Here is a 13,457-nt window from a genome sequence, read left to right on the forward strand (position 1 = left end):
GGGAGGGGCTAAATGGGTAAGGGGCACTAAGGAATCTACTCCTGAAAACATTGTTGCACTAGATGCTAACTAACTTGGATGTAAATTTTAAAATTTTTAAAAATTAAAAAAACATAAAAAGAGTAATATTCTATAAACTTCAAAATTAAAATGTTACTAATATAATATTACATAATCTTTCAAAATTCAAATAAACATTTTTGTGCATATATATATATATATACATAAAGTGTTAAAATGTATTAATTCTTTAAAATTTTAATAACAGAATTCAGCAGCCATATAATGGGATCATGTCCACCATTTACTCTATAAAAAAGGAGAAGGTACTCAGTGACAAGTTGTCCTAGAGAGAACCAAACAGGGCAACATATGTGCTTCCGAGGGGAAGTATGGGGAGCTCCCACGCCCCCTCCAGGTCCACCACCCTCCCAGCATCTGCGTTCACCAACTCAGAAACCCTCTGAACCCCACTACACAAGGGTTTTATGAGATTTCATTACACAGACACAACTGATTAAATCGCCAGTTTGGCAGTTAACTCAACCGCCAGCCCCTCTTTCCATCCTGGAGGACAGAGACGGGGCTGAGAGCTCACAGGCTCTAATCAGGCTTTCCTTGGTCTTCCTGGTGACCAACCCCCATGTGAAGCTATTTAGGGGCCCCCAGCCATCAGTCATCTCATTACCCCACAAAAGACACTCTTCTCTCTCCTCGGATTCCCAGGGCTTTAGAAGCTGTGTGCCAGGAAATGGGGACAAACACCAAACATTTGTTTGTGATTATACCATACTCTCCTTTCCTTCACGTTCTTTCTCTCACACCCCTTCCCCATTCTCCCCACCCTGCTGCAGGATAGCCACAGACTTCCTGGTCACTGTCCATTGAACAAATGACCATGTGCATTGATCTGAGCCCTGCAATTTTCCATCTCCCCACCAGTGAAAGCCAGAGTCCTCACAGGTCCCATGCTGTCTGGCCTTCCTTTATTCCTCTAGCCTCACAGCCTGTACTTTTCTCTTTAGTCACTGTGGTTCTTGCTGTTCCTTAAATATGCCAGACACCCTTCCACAGATTATTTTACTTGCCTGTGTATTGTTTTATCTCCCATCTATAGTGTAAGGATGGGGTATAATTTGCCTGTTTTATCCTCTGCTGTGTTCCCAGTGCCTACAGGAGGAGGGCTTGGCACAGAGTAGGCTCTCTATGGCTCTGGGTTGGATGAATGGATGACTGGAGGAGAATACACAGAACTGCGCTTAGGCTACCTTTGAACGTGACTCCAATACCCAGGGAGAAGGAATCTCCAGTTTTCTCAAGGGAGCACCCCCTCCCGCCTCCACCTTTCTTGCTCACCCTTGGAGACTCACTGAGAACCAAGAACTGCTGGGAAGCTTCACGGATACCCTGGTCTAGGCTGGTGTCTGTGCTACTGCTTAGGACCTGGCTTTTCCTGCGTCAGAGCACAGCACAGAAGGGAACGTCCCTCACAAGGCTATAAGTGCCCCGAGGATGGGGGCTCTGTTATCCCCAGTTCCCAGAAGGATCTGGGAGATAAAATGCATGAGGATGCATGAGGAGAGTTTTCATTCCCACCAGGCCAGCCCTTGTGACTTTCACTGTGATTTCAGTCTCCAAATGTCTGCCGGCACTTGGCGTGGCATTTAAGAGCACAGGCTTCAGAATCCATCAGGAGAGAATTAACTCCTGGCGCTGCTTCTTCCAGTGATTTAACCTCCCTAAGCGTCCGTTTCCCTTTCTGGAAACTGAGGGTGGTGAGGCCAAGTTGTGCAGGATTGGGAGCGTATGTTCTGGAGTCAGACTGTCTGCCTCTGCTGCTTCCTGGCTGTTCACTCCTCAGCAGGTTTCTTAACCTTGCTGGGCCTCAGGGTCCTCATTTATCAAAACGGGAATTAGGAGAAGACCTATCTCTTGGGGCTGGTGCAGAGATTAAATTAGTTAATACTGTATATGTAAAGTGCTTAGAGAGTACCCAGCAAAAGATAAGTGCTTTCTACCTATTATTGTTATTATTAATTATTATTACCACCTACCTCAGAGGATCTGGGGGGAATCAAATGAGACAAATGCATATGAAAGCATTTAGCACAAATGCACAATATCTACTTAAATGAGAGCTCTTACTTTTCTTTCATTTTTAAGATTTTATGGGGCGCCTGGGTGGCCCAGTCAATTAGGCATCGACTTCAGCGCAGGTCATGATCTCACGCTTCGTGAGTTCGAGCCCCACAACGGGCTCTGTGCTGACAGCTCAGAGCCTGTTTCGGATTCTGTGTCTCCCTCTCTCTCTGTCCCTCTCCCACTCACGCTCTGTCTCTCTCTCTCAAAAATAAATAAACATTTAAAAAACAGATTTTATTTTTTTAAGTAATCCTACACCCAACACGGGGGCTCGAACTCACAAACCCGACGCCAAAATCAAGAGCTGCATGCTCCAACAACTGAGCCAGCCAGGCCCCCGGAGCTCATACTTTTCTTGTGGTTTGTGCAGGAGTCTTACCGGAGGCATTTTCCTGTCGACACCAGCTCAGAAAATCTCCAATCCTGCCATACAGAACATCACACAGAGGCATAAAGCGACGGGCATTCTCTGCATAGCTAGTGACAAGGAGGTGGTTGTTTTCCCAGAACAGGGACTAAGGAAAAAACAAACACAAAATTACCATATAAAATAAAATCAAGGCAGATTTTTTTCAGACACGTCAGGCAGTCCATTGCTCATTCAACTCCAGCTTGCCTGACAACTGAACTTTCTTGTTCTTTGTCTCTGTTTACCCAGAGAGTATCCCGATATTTACTCCCCTTATTCCTAGGGTATCAGGCAAACATTAACAAAATACTTTCCCAGCAGCGTTTATATAAACATTCCTGGATTTAAAAAAAGATCAAAGGACCTGGGTTTGAATCCTGAGTCTGTTCATACACTAGATGTGTGATCTTGACCAAAGCATGTAATCTCCCTGTGCCTCAGTTTCAACATCTGGAAAATGGGGAGCATGAGCCCTTTCTCTTCTACCACAGTTGTGTTCAGGATAATATGTAACCACAAAAAAGCACTTCCCAGAGCATAAAGTGCCTCAGAAATATGTGACTTTTATATTATGTTTTACAGTTTCCACCGTAAAGCTATGGTGTTTTCACACAACAGTAATACAAATAACGATATCCCGCTCATAATCTCATTAGATCCTTAGTAGTCCACTTGGTCTATGCCCAGACTGGAAGATTCCTGGGGGAGGGGCTGTTTTGTTCTCTGTTGCACATTGTCCACTTGTTGCCTTAGCACAATGTTCAGCAGGTGGAAGTAAATTGGGAACTATTTCCTGAGTTCATCAGCTAGCACCAAAGAAAGAACAAAATTCATCGTTCCTCTTTTTACTGGCAGGGAGCTGGCAAGGTACAAAATGCAACCTATTTTCAATCTATTATATCACTGAACCTTCCAGCTCTATCAGAAATGATGTTAAGATTTTCTCATTGGTAAACATTATTGTTACCTGATTTTACAATGAAAAATCAGGTTAAGAATTATGTTGTCAGAGAAACAATAAAGGTATCTTTCTTTAAACTCAAGGTATTGTTCTAAGCAAGCATTTTATGTAGATTTTCTCATTTATTTTGATTTTATTAGAACTCAAAACATAAAAAAAAAAAAATAACTCAGAACATAGACATGTGGTTTTCTTAATGATACTGAACAGATAGAATCTTAAGGTTCCTTAAAATGAGGGATCAGGGGGCACCTGGGTGGCTCAGTTGGTGAAGCATCTGACTTCAACTCAGGTCACAGTCTCATAGTTTGTGAGTTTGAGCCCCGCGTCAGGCTCTGTGCTGACAGCTCAGAGCCTGGAACCTGCTTTGGATTCTGTGTCTCCCTCTCTTTCTGCCCCTCCCCTGCTCACACTCTGTCTCTCCTTCTCTCTCAAAAATAAATAAACATTAAAATAATAATAATAATGATGATGATGATAATAATAATAATAATAATAATAAAAGGAGGGATCAGTCTTCTGGGAAGATATTGAGGTTAAAGCCTTTCTGAGTCCCTCAAAGTTCAGACCAAATGGGGCCAGTTGGGACACAGGTTATTCAGAATTGGCTCGGGGCAGAGGCCCAGGAAGAAGGTGTGGCAACGTCCTTATGTGGTGATTCCTGCACAGACTTGTTGACCTAGGAAAGTCCCTTCTGCCCAGACAGGCAGGAGACCCAGGATTACCAGTGAAGATGCCTTCCCATCAGAGAGCTCAGGTGAGTTTGTTGCTTGATTTTTTGGTGATACTGAAACAGGGTCCCACAGGGTCACAGATACTGGCCCAGGCACTATCTATCTCTGTAGAGACAGAGAAGAACATTTTACCTTGTCCCTGGGAATAGAGTGTCTGGAGAGGCTAATAAAAAGTTCATAGTCCGAGGGAAATACAGAACAGGGATCCTTGTCCAGAACCACTTTAAAGGCTTCCCAGATAGCTGTGCAGTTCTTGTCCCTGTACAGAAGTACAAGTTAAAAAAGAAAAGAAAAAAAAAAAAACAACGACATCATGATGTGATGTGAAATACTGTCGTTTCTCTCAAAGTTCAACAGCTTTACAAGCAATTTTGCCATTTATTAACTCTGCAGAACTAGGCATGAGAAGGGCAGCAAACTGTCATGTCTCATGCATTAACCCCAGCTCAGAAGAGGAGAAGACAAACCCATGACGGATTTAGGAATCTGATCGTGAAAGTGGTCTCAGAAGGAGTTACACACGTGTTTCAGAGCTAAGGAACCTAAGTCTTGTCTCAGGCTCCCAGAGACAAGCAGAAAAAGCACTGTGCTGGAGGATGACAATTCCAATAAGCCAATGCAGGCCCCCAATTTGAGATGCCTCTCCATTTAGACCTAAGGTCCATTGTGTCAGGGGCCAGGTGAGATCAGGCTGGTGGACAAGACCTTATAAAACCAGGCATGGGCTCTGTGTGTTGAGAAAAGCTGTTACACCTGCTGCTAATGTTAGTTAGGAATAAGGTCACATCAGGGACCTAATGTCTCATCAGTGAGAAAATAACTATCTTGTTTCTCCAGCATATTTGTTTTCAGCTTCACGAGTCCTTGAGGACCTCACTGTTTCTGGGAACCCTCCAAAGTTACTCGGGAGAGTAGATTCCTTGGGTACCTGGGTGGTGCAGTCGGTTAAGTGTCTGACTCTTTTTTTTTTTTTTTAATGTTTATTTATTTTTGAGACAGAGAGACAGAGCATGAACAGGGGAGGGGCAGAGAGAGAGGGAGACACAGAATCTGAAATGGGCTCCAGGCTCTGAGCTGTCAGCACAGAGCCCGACGCGGGGCTCAAACTCACGGACCGTGAGATCATGACCTGAGCCGAAGTCGGACGCTTAACCGACCAAGCCACCCAGGCGCCCCAAGTGTCTGACTCTTGATCTCAGCTCAGGTCACGATCTCATGGTTCGATCTCATGGTTCGTGAGTTGGGAGCCCCACATCAGACTCTGCACTGATGGTTGGGAGGCTGCTTGGGATTCTCTCTCCTCTCTGCCCCTCCCCCACGTGTGTGTGTGTGTGTGTGTGTGTGTGTGTGTGTGTCTGCACGCGCGCACGCGTGCACCCTCTACTCTCTACTCTCTCTGTCCCTTTCTCTCAAAATAAATAAATAAACTTAAAGAAATTTTTTAAAAGAGAGAGAGAGAGAGTAGATGCCTGGGAACACAGATCATAAATGTTCCTGGGAAATTGTAGTTAAGCTAACCCCTTGTAAGCCATGCTGGAAAGATTACAAAGTTTACCAAGTTCCTGTGACCAGCTACCTATTTGTAAGAATAACTGAACAAAATGGTGCGGCTGGCAGTATAAGCAGCTCTGAAGTTTGTGTTAGAGGAGACAGTGCTTTGAGAACTATCCCTGTCTCCTTCCTCGCTGAAAGTAATAAAAAACATTCGCTCAAAAAAACAATCGCTCAAGCCAAGGGATTTGGGCTGATCTATCTGCTGACAGGCCCAAGCCGTCACCCTTTGCATCAGGTGACACTGAAGCAGAAAGGATGCCCTCCAGCGACAGCCACCACTCTTGAAGTCCATTCTAGCTTTTCAAAAACATTCCCCAAGGCATTTGTAACTTTTTATGTCTTGTGGTGGGCAGTGGCTATCATGGGTGTTCTGTACACGATTGTCTGCTGTTTTTATTTGTCTGAACCTTGTCACCAAAAAAAAATCCTGGCACAAGAAAAGGACATTATGAAAACAGCAAAAGTAGGTCCAAAGAAGGTATAAAGATTAGTACAAAGCACTGTGCTGGCAAGAGAGACTCAAACTTAGAAAGTCCTCTACCTTAGGGGATCTGATAATGAATTGCCCAAGTCCCCGGACTCACCAATTCCAGCGGAAGGCCCTCTTCCTGGGTCTGACCCCTCTGGCTGAGCACATGCTGTCTGTCATCCAAACTCCCCTCTACCTAAGCCTCACCCTCTAGGCCGACCACCCACAGCCTGCCTCACACACACACACACACACACACACACACACACACACACACACCGCTAGACTCCCCACTCTCCACATTTGGCTCCCCGCACCTCTAGAACCCCCACTTTCCCCCACCCCTCTCGGGTCAAGATCCTCCCCTTCCCCCCAGGCCCCGACCTTCAGACTCCCCGCGCCCTCCTCACCTCCAGACCTCCCGCCGCCCCCGCCGCGCTCACCGCAGCTCCGGGCTCAGCAGGGAGCTGTACTCCGCGCAGCGACCCAGAAAGATGCTCCGTAGGTGCGGGCTGGTGCCCTCCCCGCGCCACCGCGCGCCCCCTGCGCCCGCAGCGGGCACCAGCAGCAGCGCCAGCAGCGACAGCAGCGAGGACGCGCGCCCCAGGGCTGCCATCCCCCGGACTTTGTCTTCTGGACTCGCTCCTCTCCCCTGCACGAAGCCGGCTCCCTCCAGCTGCGCTCCGCAGACGCGCACCCCACCCCCACCCCCTCGCTGTCCGCCCCTGCCAGCTGCTTCAGTTCCAGGACTGAGTTAGGACTTCACCGGGAACAGGACTCTGGCTCTCGGCTGATCTCCTCCCCCTCCCCTTCCCTTCCCCTCCCCTCCCCTCCCCCTCCCCCTCCTCCTCATCCTTCTTCTCCTTCTTCTCTTTTTAAAGATTTTAATTTTTAAGTAATCTCTACGCTCAAGGTGGGGCTTGGGCTCCCAACCCTGAGATCAAGAGTAGCGTGCTCTGCTCTACGGACTGAGCCAGCCAGACGCCCCTTTTGTTCTTCTGCTCTTTTGTTTGTTTGTTTTTTTAATGTTTATTTATTTTTGACAGAGACAGAGACAGAATGCGAGTGGGTGAGGGGCCGTGAGAGAGGGAGACACAGAAGCAGAAGCAGGCCCCAGGCTCTGAGCTGTCAGCACAGAGCCCTATGCGGGGCTCGAACTCACGGACCGCGAGATCGTGACCTGAGCCGAAGTCCGACGCTCAACCGACCGAGCCACCCAGGCGCCCCATCTTTTGTTTTGTTTTTAATTGAAGTGTAATTAGCATACAGTTTCAGGTGTAGGACAATTCTGTACATTACCGCATGCTCACCACACATGTAGTCAACATCTGTCATCACAGGTTATTATAATACTATTGACTACATTCCCCAGGCTATACTTTTCATCTTCCTGACTTCTTTAATTTAGGAGCCCCTTAATCCTTTTTACCTGTTTCGCCCATCCCGCCCCCACCCCCGTCCTGGCAACCGCCAGTCTGACAAACAACAAACAAACAGAAAAACAGGCTCTGGGCTAATATTGGCCAGGAGGAAAGAGCTCCCAAAGAAACAAGGTTGGGGAATAGGCCTGGGAAGTTTAGTCATTGAAAGAAAGGTATTTCTGGTCCCAAACTCTGACATCTTTGATAGAAGCCCTCTTTTCCACTGGTCAATGGTGAGTGGGTTTTGTTTTCAGGAAGTAATAACCACAAACACTAATGTTTGTTGAGCTGCTATTATGTGCCAAGCGCTCTATAAGCATAGTTTTCAATTACTTTTCACAACATCCCTCCCAGCTGGGTTTATTATCTCCATTTTATTTATTTATTTTTTTTTTAAATTTTTTTTCAACGTTTTTTATTTATTTTTGGGACAGAGAGAGACAGAGCATGAACGGGGGAGGGGCAGAAAGAGAGGGAGACACAGAATCGGAAACAGGCTCCAGGCTCCGAGCCATCAGCCCAGAGCCTGACGCGGGGCTCGAACTCACGGACCGCGAGATCGTGACCTGGCTGAAGTCGGACGCTTAACCGACTGCGCCACCCAGGCGCCCCTCCATTTTATTTATTTATTTACTTATTTATTTATTTATTTTGTTATTTATTTTCATCCCCATTTTAGAGATGAGGAAACGCCGGGAAGTTAAGGAACTTGTGGGAGGTTATAATCTCCCTTCCAGATAAATGCAAACTCCCAAAGGTAGGCAATTCAGACAGCCAGGATTGCCAGAATTGCACTTGGAATTCTGGAGGCCCTAATCCTCAATTCTCACAGTAATGATAGCTGTGAACGGAGTGCCCACAGCAAGCATCTGGTAAACATGGGGAGCTGGTGAGGGGTGGGGTTGGGGGTTCTATAACATTTTATGTGACTCTTTCTCTCTTTTTTATTTATTTTGTTAAACGTGTATTTATTTTTGAGAGAGTGTAAGTGGGGGAGGTGCAGAGAGAATGGGAGGATAGAAGCGGGGCTCCCTGCTGACAGCAGAGAGCCAGATGCGGGGCTAGAACTCAGAAACCAAACACACAAACCTGGAGATCATGACCTGAGCTGAAGTCGGACACTCAACTGACTGAGGCATCGAGGTGTCCCATCTACATTTTTTATTTATTATTTTTTAAGTTTTTTGCTTTGTTTTGTTTAAGAGAGAGGGCACAAGTGAGTCAGAGGCAGAGAGAGAGGGAAGTGGGGCTCACCCAAAGCGGGGCTCGAGCTCACTCGATTTGGGGCTCAAACTCAAAACCGTGAGATCATGACCTGAGCTGAAGTCAGATGCTTAACCGACTAAACCACCCAGGCGCCCTGACTCTCTTTTTCATTTGTAAAGTTTATAACCAAAACCCACATTCTCCTGTCCAGTCCTCCCTGACTCAATTCACTTTCCAGAAATGAGCATTTTTAATTATTTCAAAAAAAACCTTTTACTTACTTCTGCGTTTCCAAAAAACATTGCTATCTGCTGTTTCTTGATGTTTCCATCTTGGATATTATTCTTTGACTTCCTAGGATGGAAAAGGAAATTTTATCTTTAACCTCACACATCCTCAGAAGGCATCTTTCTGTGCCTTTCATCATCCCAAGTGTTTTATCTCAAGCTTGAAATCAGTAATCAGCATCTACGTTATTATGACCTGTGAGTATTATTCATGGCTGAGCTTGTGGTATTCTATGATTCTGTTTCCTTTTTTGTGAACTTTTTCCTTACCCTAGAGGAAAGAATTAATCTCTGTTATCCTCCTCCCTTCCCCCATTCTTCACCCACCATCCACACTTCTTTGTTTGCTTGCTTGGTATCCTATGGACACTTATGATTATGGTCAAATTCTGTGCAAGACGCATGAATCTCTCAATGCATTCAAAAGTGTCAGTCTGGGGGCGCCTTGGTGGCTCAGTGGGTTAAGGCTCTGACTTTGGCTCAGGTCATGATCTCACAGCTTGTGAGTGAATTCAAGCCTGCTTGGGATTCTGTGTCTCCCTCTCTCTCTGCTCCTCCCCTGCTTGTGTGTGCACGCTCTCTCTCTCTCTCTCAAAAATAAATAAACAGTAAAAAAAAAATTTTTTTTTAAGTATCAGTCTGTATTTTAGGTGGTGTGTTTGATATCTTTCTTTCCCTTCCTTTCTTTCCTTCCTTCCCTCCCTCCCTCCCTCCCTCCCTCCTTTCTTTCTTCCTCTTTCTTTCTTTCTTTCTTTCTTTCTTTTTCTTTTTCTTTTTCTTTTTCTTTCCTTAGAAACATCCTTCCCAGAGCACAATACATGGAAACTAAATAGAATACCAAGTACATAAACAAATAAGCTTGGCTGGGGGTTGAGGGGAGATAGTTATTACCTCTGGGGTGAGCAGGAAGTTTACAAGAAAGGAAACAATCATAGAATACTGTAAGTTTAACTGTGAATGATATTCACAGGTCATAATACTGTGAATGCTGATTACTGATTTAAAGCTTGTGTCTGGAAAATAGAAGGAACTCAACAACTCAGAAACAACAAGAAACGCAACACAAATTTTTAAATTGGCAAAATAATTGAACAAATACCTCACCAAAGAAGATATTTACCAAGAAAAAGATGAACACATGTCTATCTGAAGATTTACACATGAAATGTTCATTGAGCTTAGTCCATAAAACCCCCAAACTAAACAATGTAAATGTCCAACAAGAAAAGAATAAACAAATTGTGATCTAGTCATACAATGGAATACCACTCAGCAATGCAAAGGCATACACTACTGATACACTGAAGCATCTAAAAGTGTTCACACTGAGTGAAAGAAGCTACAGGAAAAAATATATGTATAATTTATTATTCCCCTTATAGGAAGTTCTAGAAAAAGGAATAGAATGCTGACATCCAGAGTTGGAGGAAAGAGATTTCAGATGGTACCAATTGCTCAAGCAAAGGCAGAATAATGGGAAAGCATGGGACTTTTTCTGGAAAAAGATCAAAAGCTAGTTTTATTGATAAATAGAGTGTAGCCTGAGACTTGACAGGAAAGCTAGGGTCACAAGTCAAAAACCTTGAACTCAGTACTAATTTGTACTTTGTTTCCTTGAACTTTAAGAGTTTTCAGTAATTCTGGACTTCCTTATTAAACATGTCTCTTTTGTTGGCTGGCATTCTTGGTTGCTAAAGGATGAAGAGAAATGAGGCTTTTAAAGGTCTTAGCACAGTGTGTTTCATAATGTTCTCTCAATGAATGTTTTGAATACTTATTCATCTTATCATCTTATTTGCTTCTTGTTTTTATTTTCCGTTGTGGCAGGCCAGAGTAACGGCTCCACAATATCCTAATCCCCAGGAAACTGTGAATACATTACCTTACACAGTTGGAGGGACTTTGCAAAAATGATTAAGTTAGGGATCTTGAGATGGAAAGATTATAATGGATTGTCTGGATGGTCCAATGTCTTTTTAAGGGTCCTTATATCACCAGCTCCAGTCCTTGGGTTCCCCAAGAAATAGAAATTGATGGGGGTCCAACAGGAACAAAGGCCAGGGAATGTTTTTAAAGAGACTGAGGAGGGAAAGGAGTGACCTAAGCATGAATGGGTGGGAAGAGATATAGGAAGTGGGGCAAGCACTTAGGGCATGTCTCATTAGCATGTTCAATCTCCACCCTCCCTCCCTCCCCCGCCCCCGCAGGATTTTTAGTATTATAATGAGGGAGAAAGTCGGTGAAAGGTCAGCACTGGGGTCCACCTTGGCGAAGGCTGGTTTGGTTAGCTCTCTGCCAGTGTACATGATGAAGTCCCTCCTTTAGGTAAGCATGCTTCATTTGCATTCCTGCAAGATAATGCTACTCAAGAGGCCTAGAGTTCCAGCTATCAAGGAATGCTGGGTTTTGGGTTAGGGTTGAGGGGGCCTGAGTCCAGTCCCCGCTCTGTCTCCCTTATAAAAGGGAGGCAGGTGGATCAGAGACACAGAGAAGGCAATGTAATGATGGAAGCAGAGAGATACTTGGGGGTGCTATGCTGCAGGATGGGGCCATGAGACAGGGTATGTAGGCAGACTCTTGAAGCTTGAAAATGTATAGAAAGATTCTTCCTGGGGCGCCTGGGTGGCTCAGTCAGTTAAGCGTCCAACTTTGGCTCAGGTCATGATCTCGCGGTTCGTGAGTTCAAGCCCCACATCTGGCTGTCTGCTGTCAGCACAGAGCCTGCTTTGGATCCTCTGTCCTCCTCTCTCTCTCTCTCTCTCTTTGCCCCTTTTCCTCTCACTCTCTCTCTTGCAAAAGTAAATATTAAAAAAGAAATGGGGGGGCACCTGATTGGCTCAATCAGTTGAGCGTCCGACTTGGGCTCAGGTCATGATCTCACGGTTTGTGGGTTTGAGCCCCGCACTGGGCTCTGTGCAGACAGCTTGGAGTCTGGAGCCTGCTTCAGATTGTGTCGCCCTCTCTCTCTGCCCTTCCCCCACTCACACTGTCTGTGTCGCTGTCTCTCAAAAATAAACATTAAAAAATTAAAAAAAAAAAAAAAAAAAAAGGAGAGATTGATTCTTCCCTAGAGCCTCCAGAAGGAACAAGCCTTGCTGACATCTTGACTTTAGTCCTGGGAGACTGTCGTTGGACTTCTGACCTCATTTCTAAACAGATACATGTTGTTTTAAGCCACTAGGTTTATGGTAGCTTGTTAGAGCAGGATCTGGAAGTATCCCTTTTCTGTTTCCCTGTTTTCTTCAGTTCCGAGACTGAGCTTGGGATGTCACCAGGGACAGTTACTCTTGGCTAATCTTGGCCAGAATCTGCAAGGAGGTGCCCCAAAGCAGAGGTGAAGTTGGAGAACAGATGAGACAGCTAGTCATCGAAACAATGAGATTTTTCTGGCTTCAAATTTTGGCAAGTCTGCTGGAACAAATACTCAAAATATGGAAGTGGTTTGCAACTTCACGGAGGCTGAAACCATTTGGGGGAACACAGTAGAAGAAATCTACATTGCCTTAAAACAGATTGTTAGTAGAAATATGGGTGTCAAAGACTCAGGTCTCTGAGGTCTCAGGAGTGAAGAGCATGGTAGAAAAAACCTATATCATCCTTTTTTTTTAAGTTTATTTATTTATTTTGAAAGAGAGAGAGAGAGTGACTGGGGGACAGGCAGAGAGAAGGAGAGAGGATCCCAAACAGGCTCCATGCTGTCAGCGTGTAGCCCCACATGAGATCATGACCTGAGCTGAAATCAAAGGAGCCATCCAGGCACCCCAAACCTATATGGTCTTAAAGAATACCTGTATCATTGGGGTGCCTTGGTGGCTCAGTAGGTTAAGCATCCTACTCTTTTTTTTTTAATTTTTTTTTAACGTTTATTCATTTTTTGATAGAGAGACAGAGTGTGAGTGGGGGAGGGGCAGAGAGAGAGAGGGAGACACAGAATCCGAAGCAGGCTCCAGGCTCTGAGCTGCCAGCACAGAGCCTAACGCACGGGGCTCACACCCACGGACCCTGAGATCATGACCTGCGCTGAAGTCGGATGCTCAACCGACTGAGCCACCCAGGTGCCCCAAGCATCCTACTCTGAATCTCAGTTCAGGTCTTGATCTCAGAGTCATGAGTTCAAGCCCCATGTTGGGCTCCCTGCTGGACGTGAAGCCTACTTAAAAAAGAAAAAGAAAAAAAAGAATACCTAAGTCATTGTAAACAAACTGTAGCATAATTGGATGTTAAAAGCACTGCTGTGAGGGCTCAGAAGCACCTCACCAACAGTTTTTGGGTTT

The 13,457-nt window shown here is 45.2% G+C and overlaps 1 protein-coding gene across 3 annotated transcripts in view; it reads right to left on the reverse strand.

The window, feature by feature from the left end:
- The window catches only part of BST1 (bone marrow stromal cell antigen 1), a 31,533-nt gene extending 24,607 nt beyond the window's left edge, over positions 1 to 6,926 (reverse strand). For 2 of the 3 annotated variants that reach the window (XM_019453661.2, XM_019453662.2), the window contains exons 1-3: positions 6,713 to 6,926; positions 4,379 to 4,505; positions 2,522 to 2,657 (exon numbers count right to left, since the gene is read on the reverse strand). In XM_019453661.2, coding sequence (XP_019309206.2) covers positions 2,522 to 2,657; positions 4,379 to 4,505; positions 6,713 to 6,885 — 436 coding nt within the window. In that variant the 5' untranslated portion in view covers positions 6,886 to 6,926. The remainder of the gene's footprint in view (positions 1 to 2,521; positions 2,658 to 4,378; positions 4,506 to 6,712) is intronic. The other variant, XM_019453660.2, reaches the window with a different exon arrangement.
- Between the last annotated feature and the right edge of the window lie 6,531 nt (positions 6,927 to 13,457).

This window comes from Panthera pardus, unplaced genomic scaffold (genome assembly GCF_024362965.1).
Source record: "Panthera pardus isolate Hobbes unplaced genomic scaffold, ASM2436296v1 HiC_scaffold_13, whole genome shotgun sequence".
Classification (NCBI taxonomy): domain Eukaryota; kingdom Metazoa; phylum Chordata; class Mammalia; order Carnivora; family Felidae; genus Panthera; species Panthera pardus.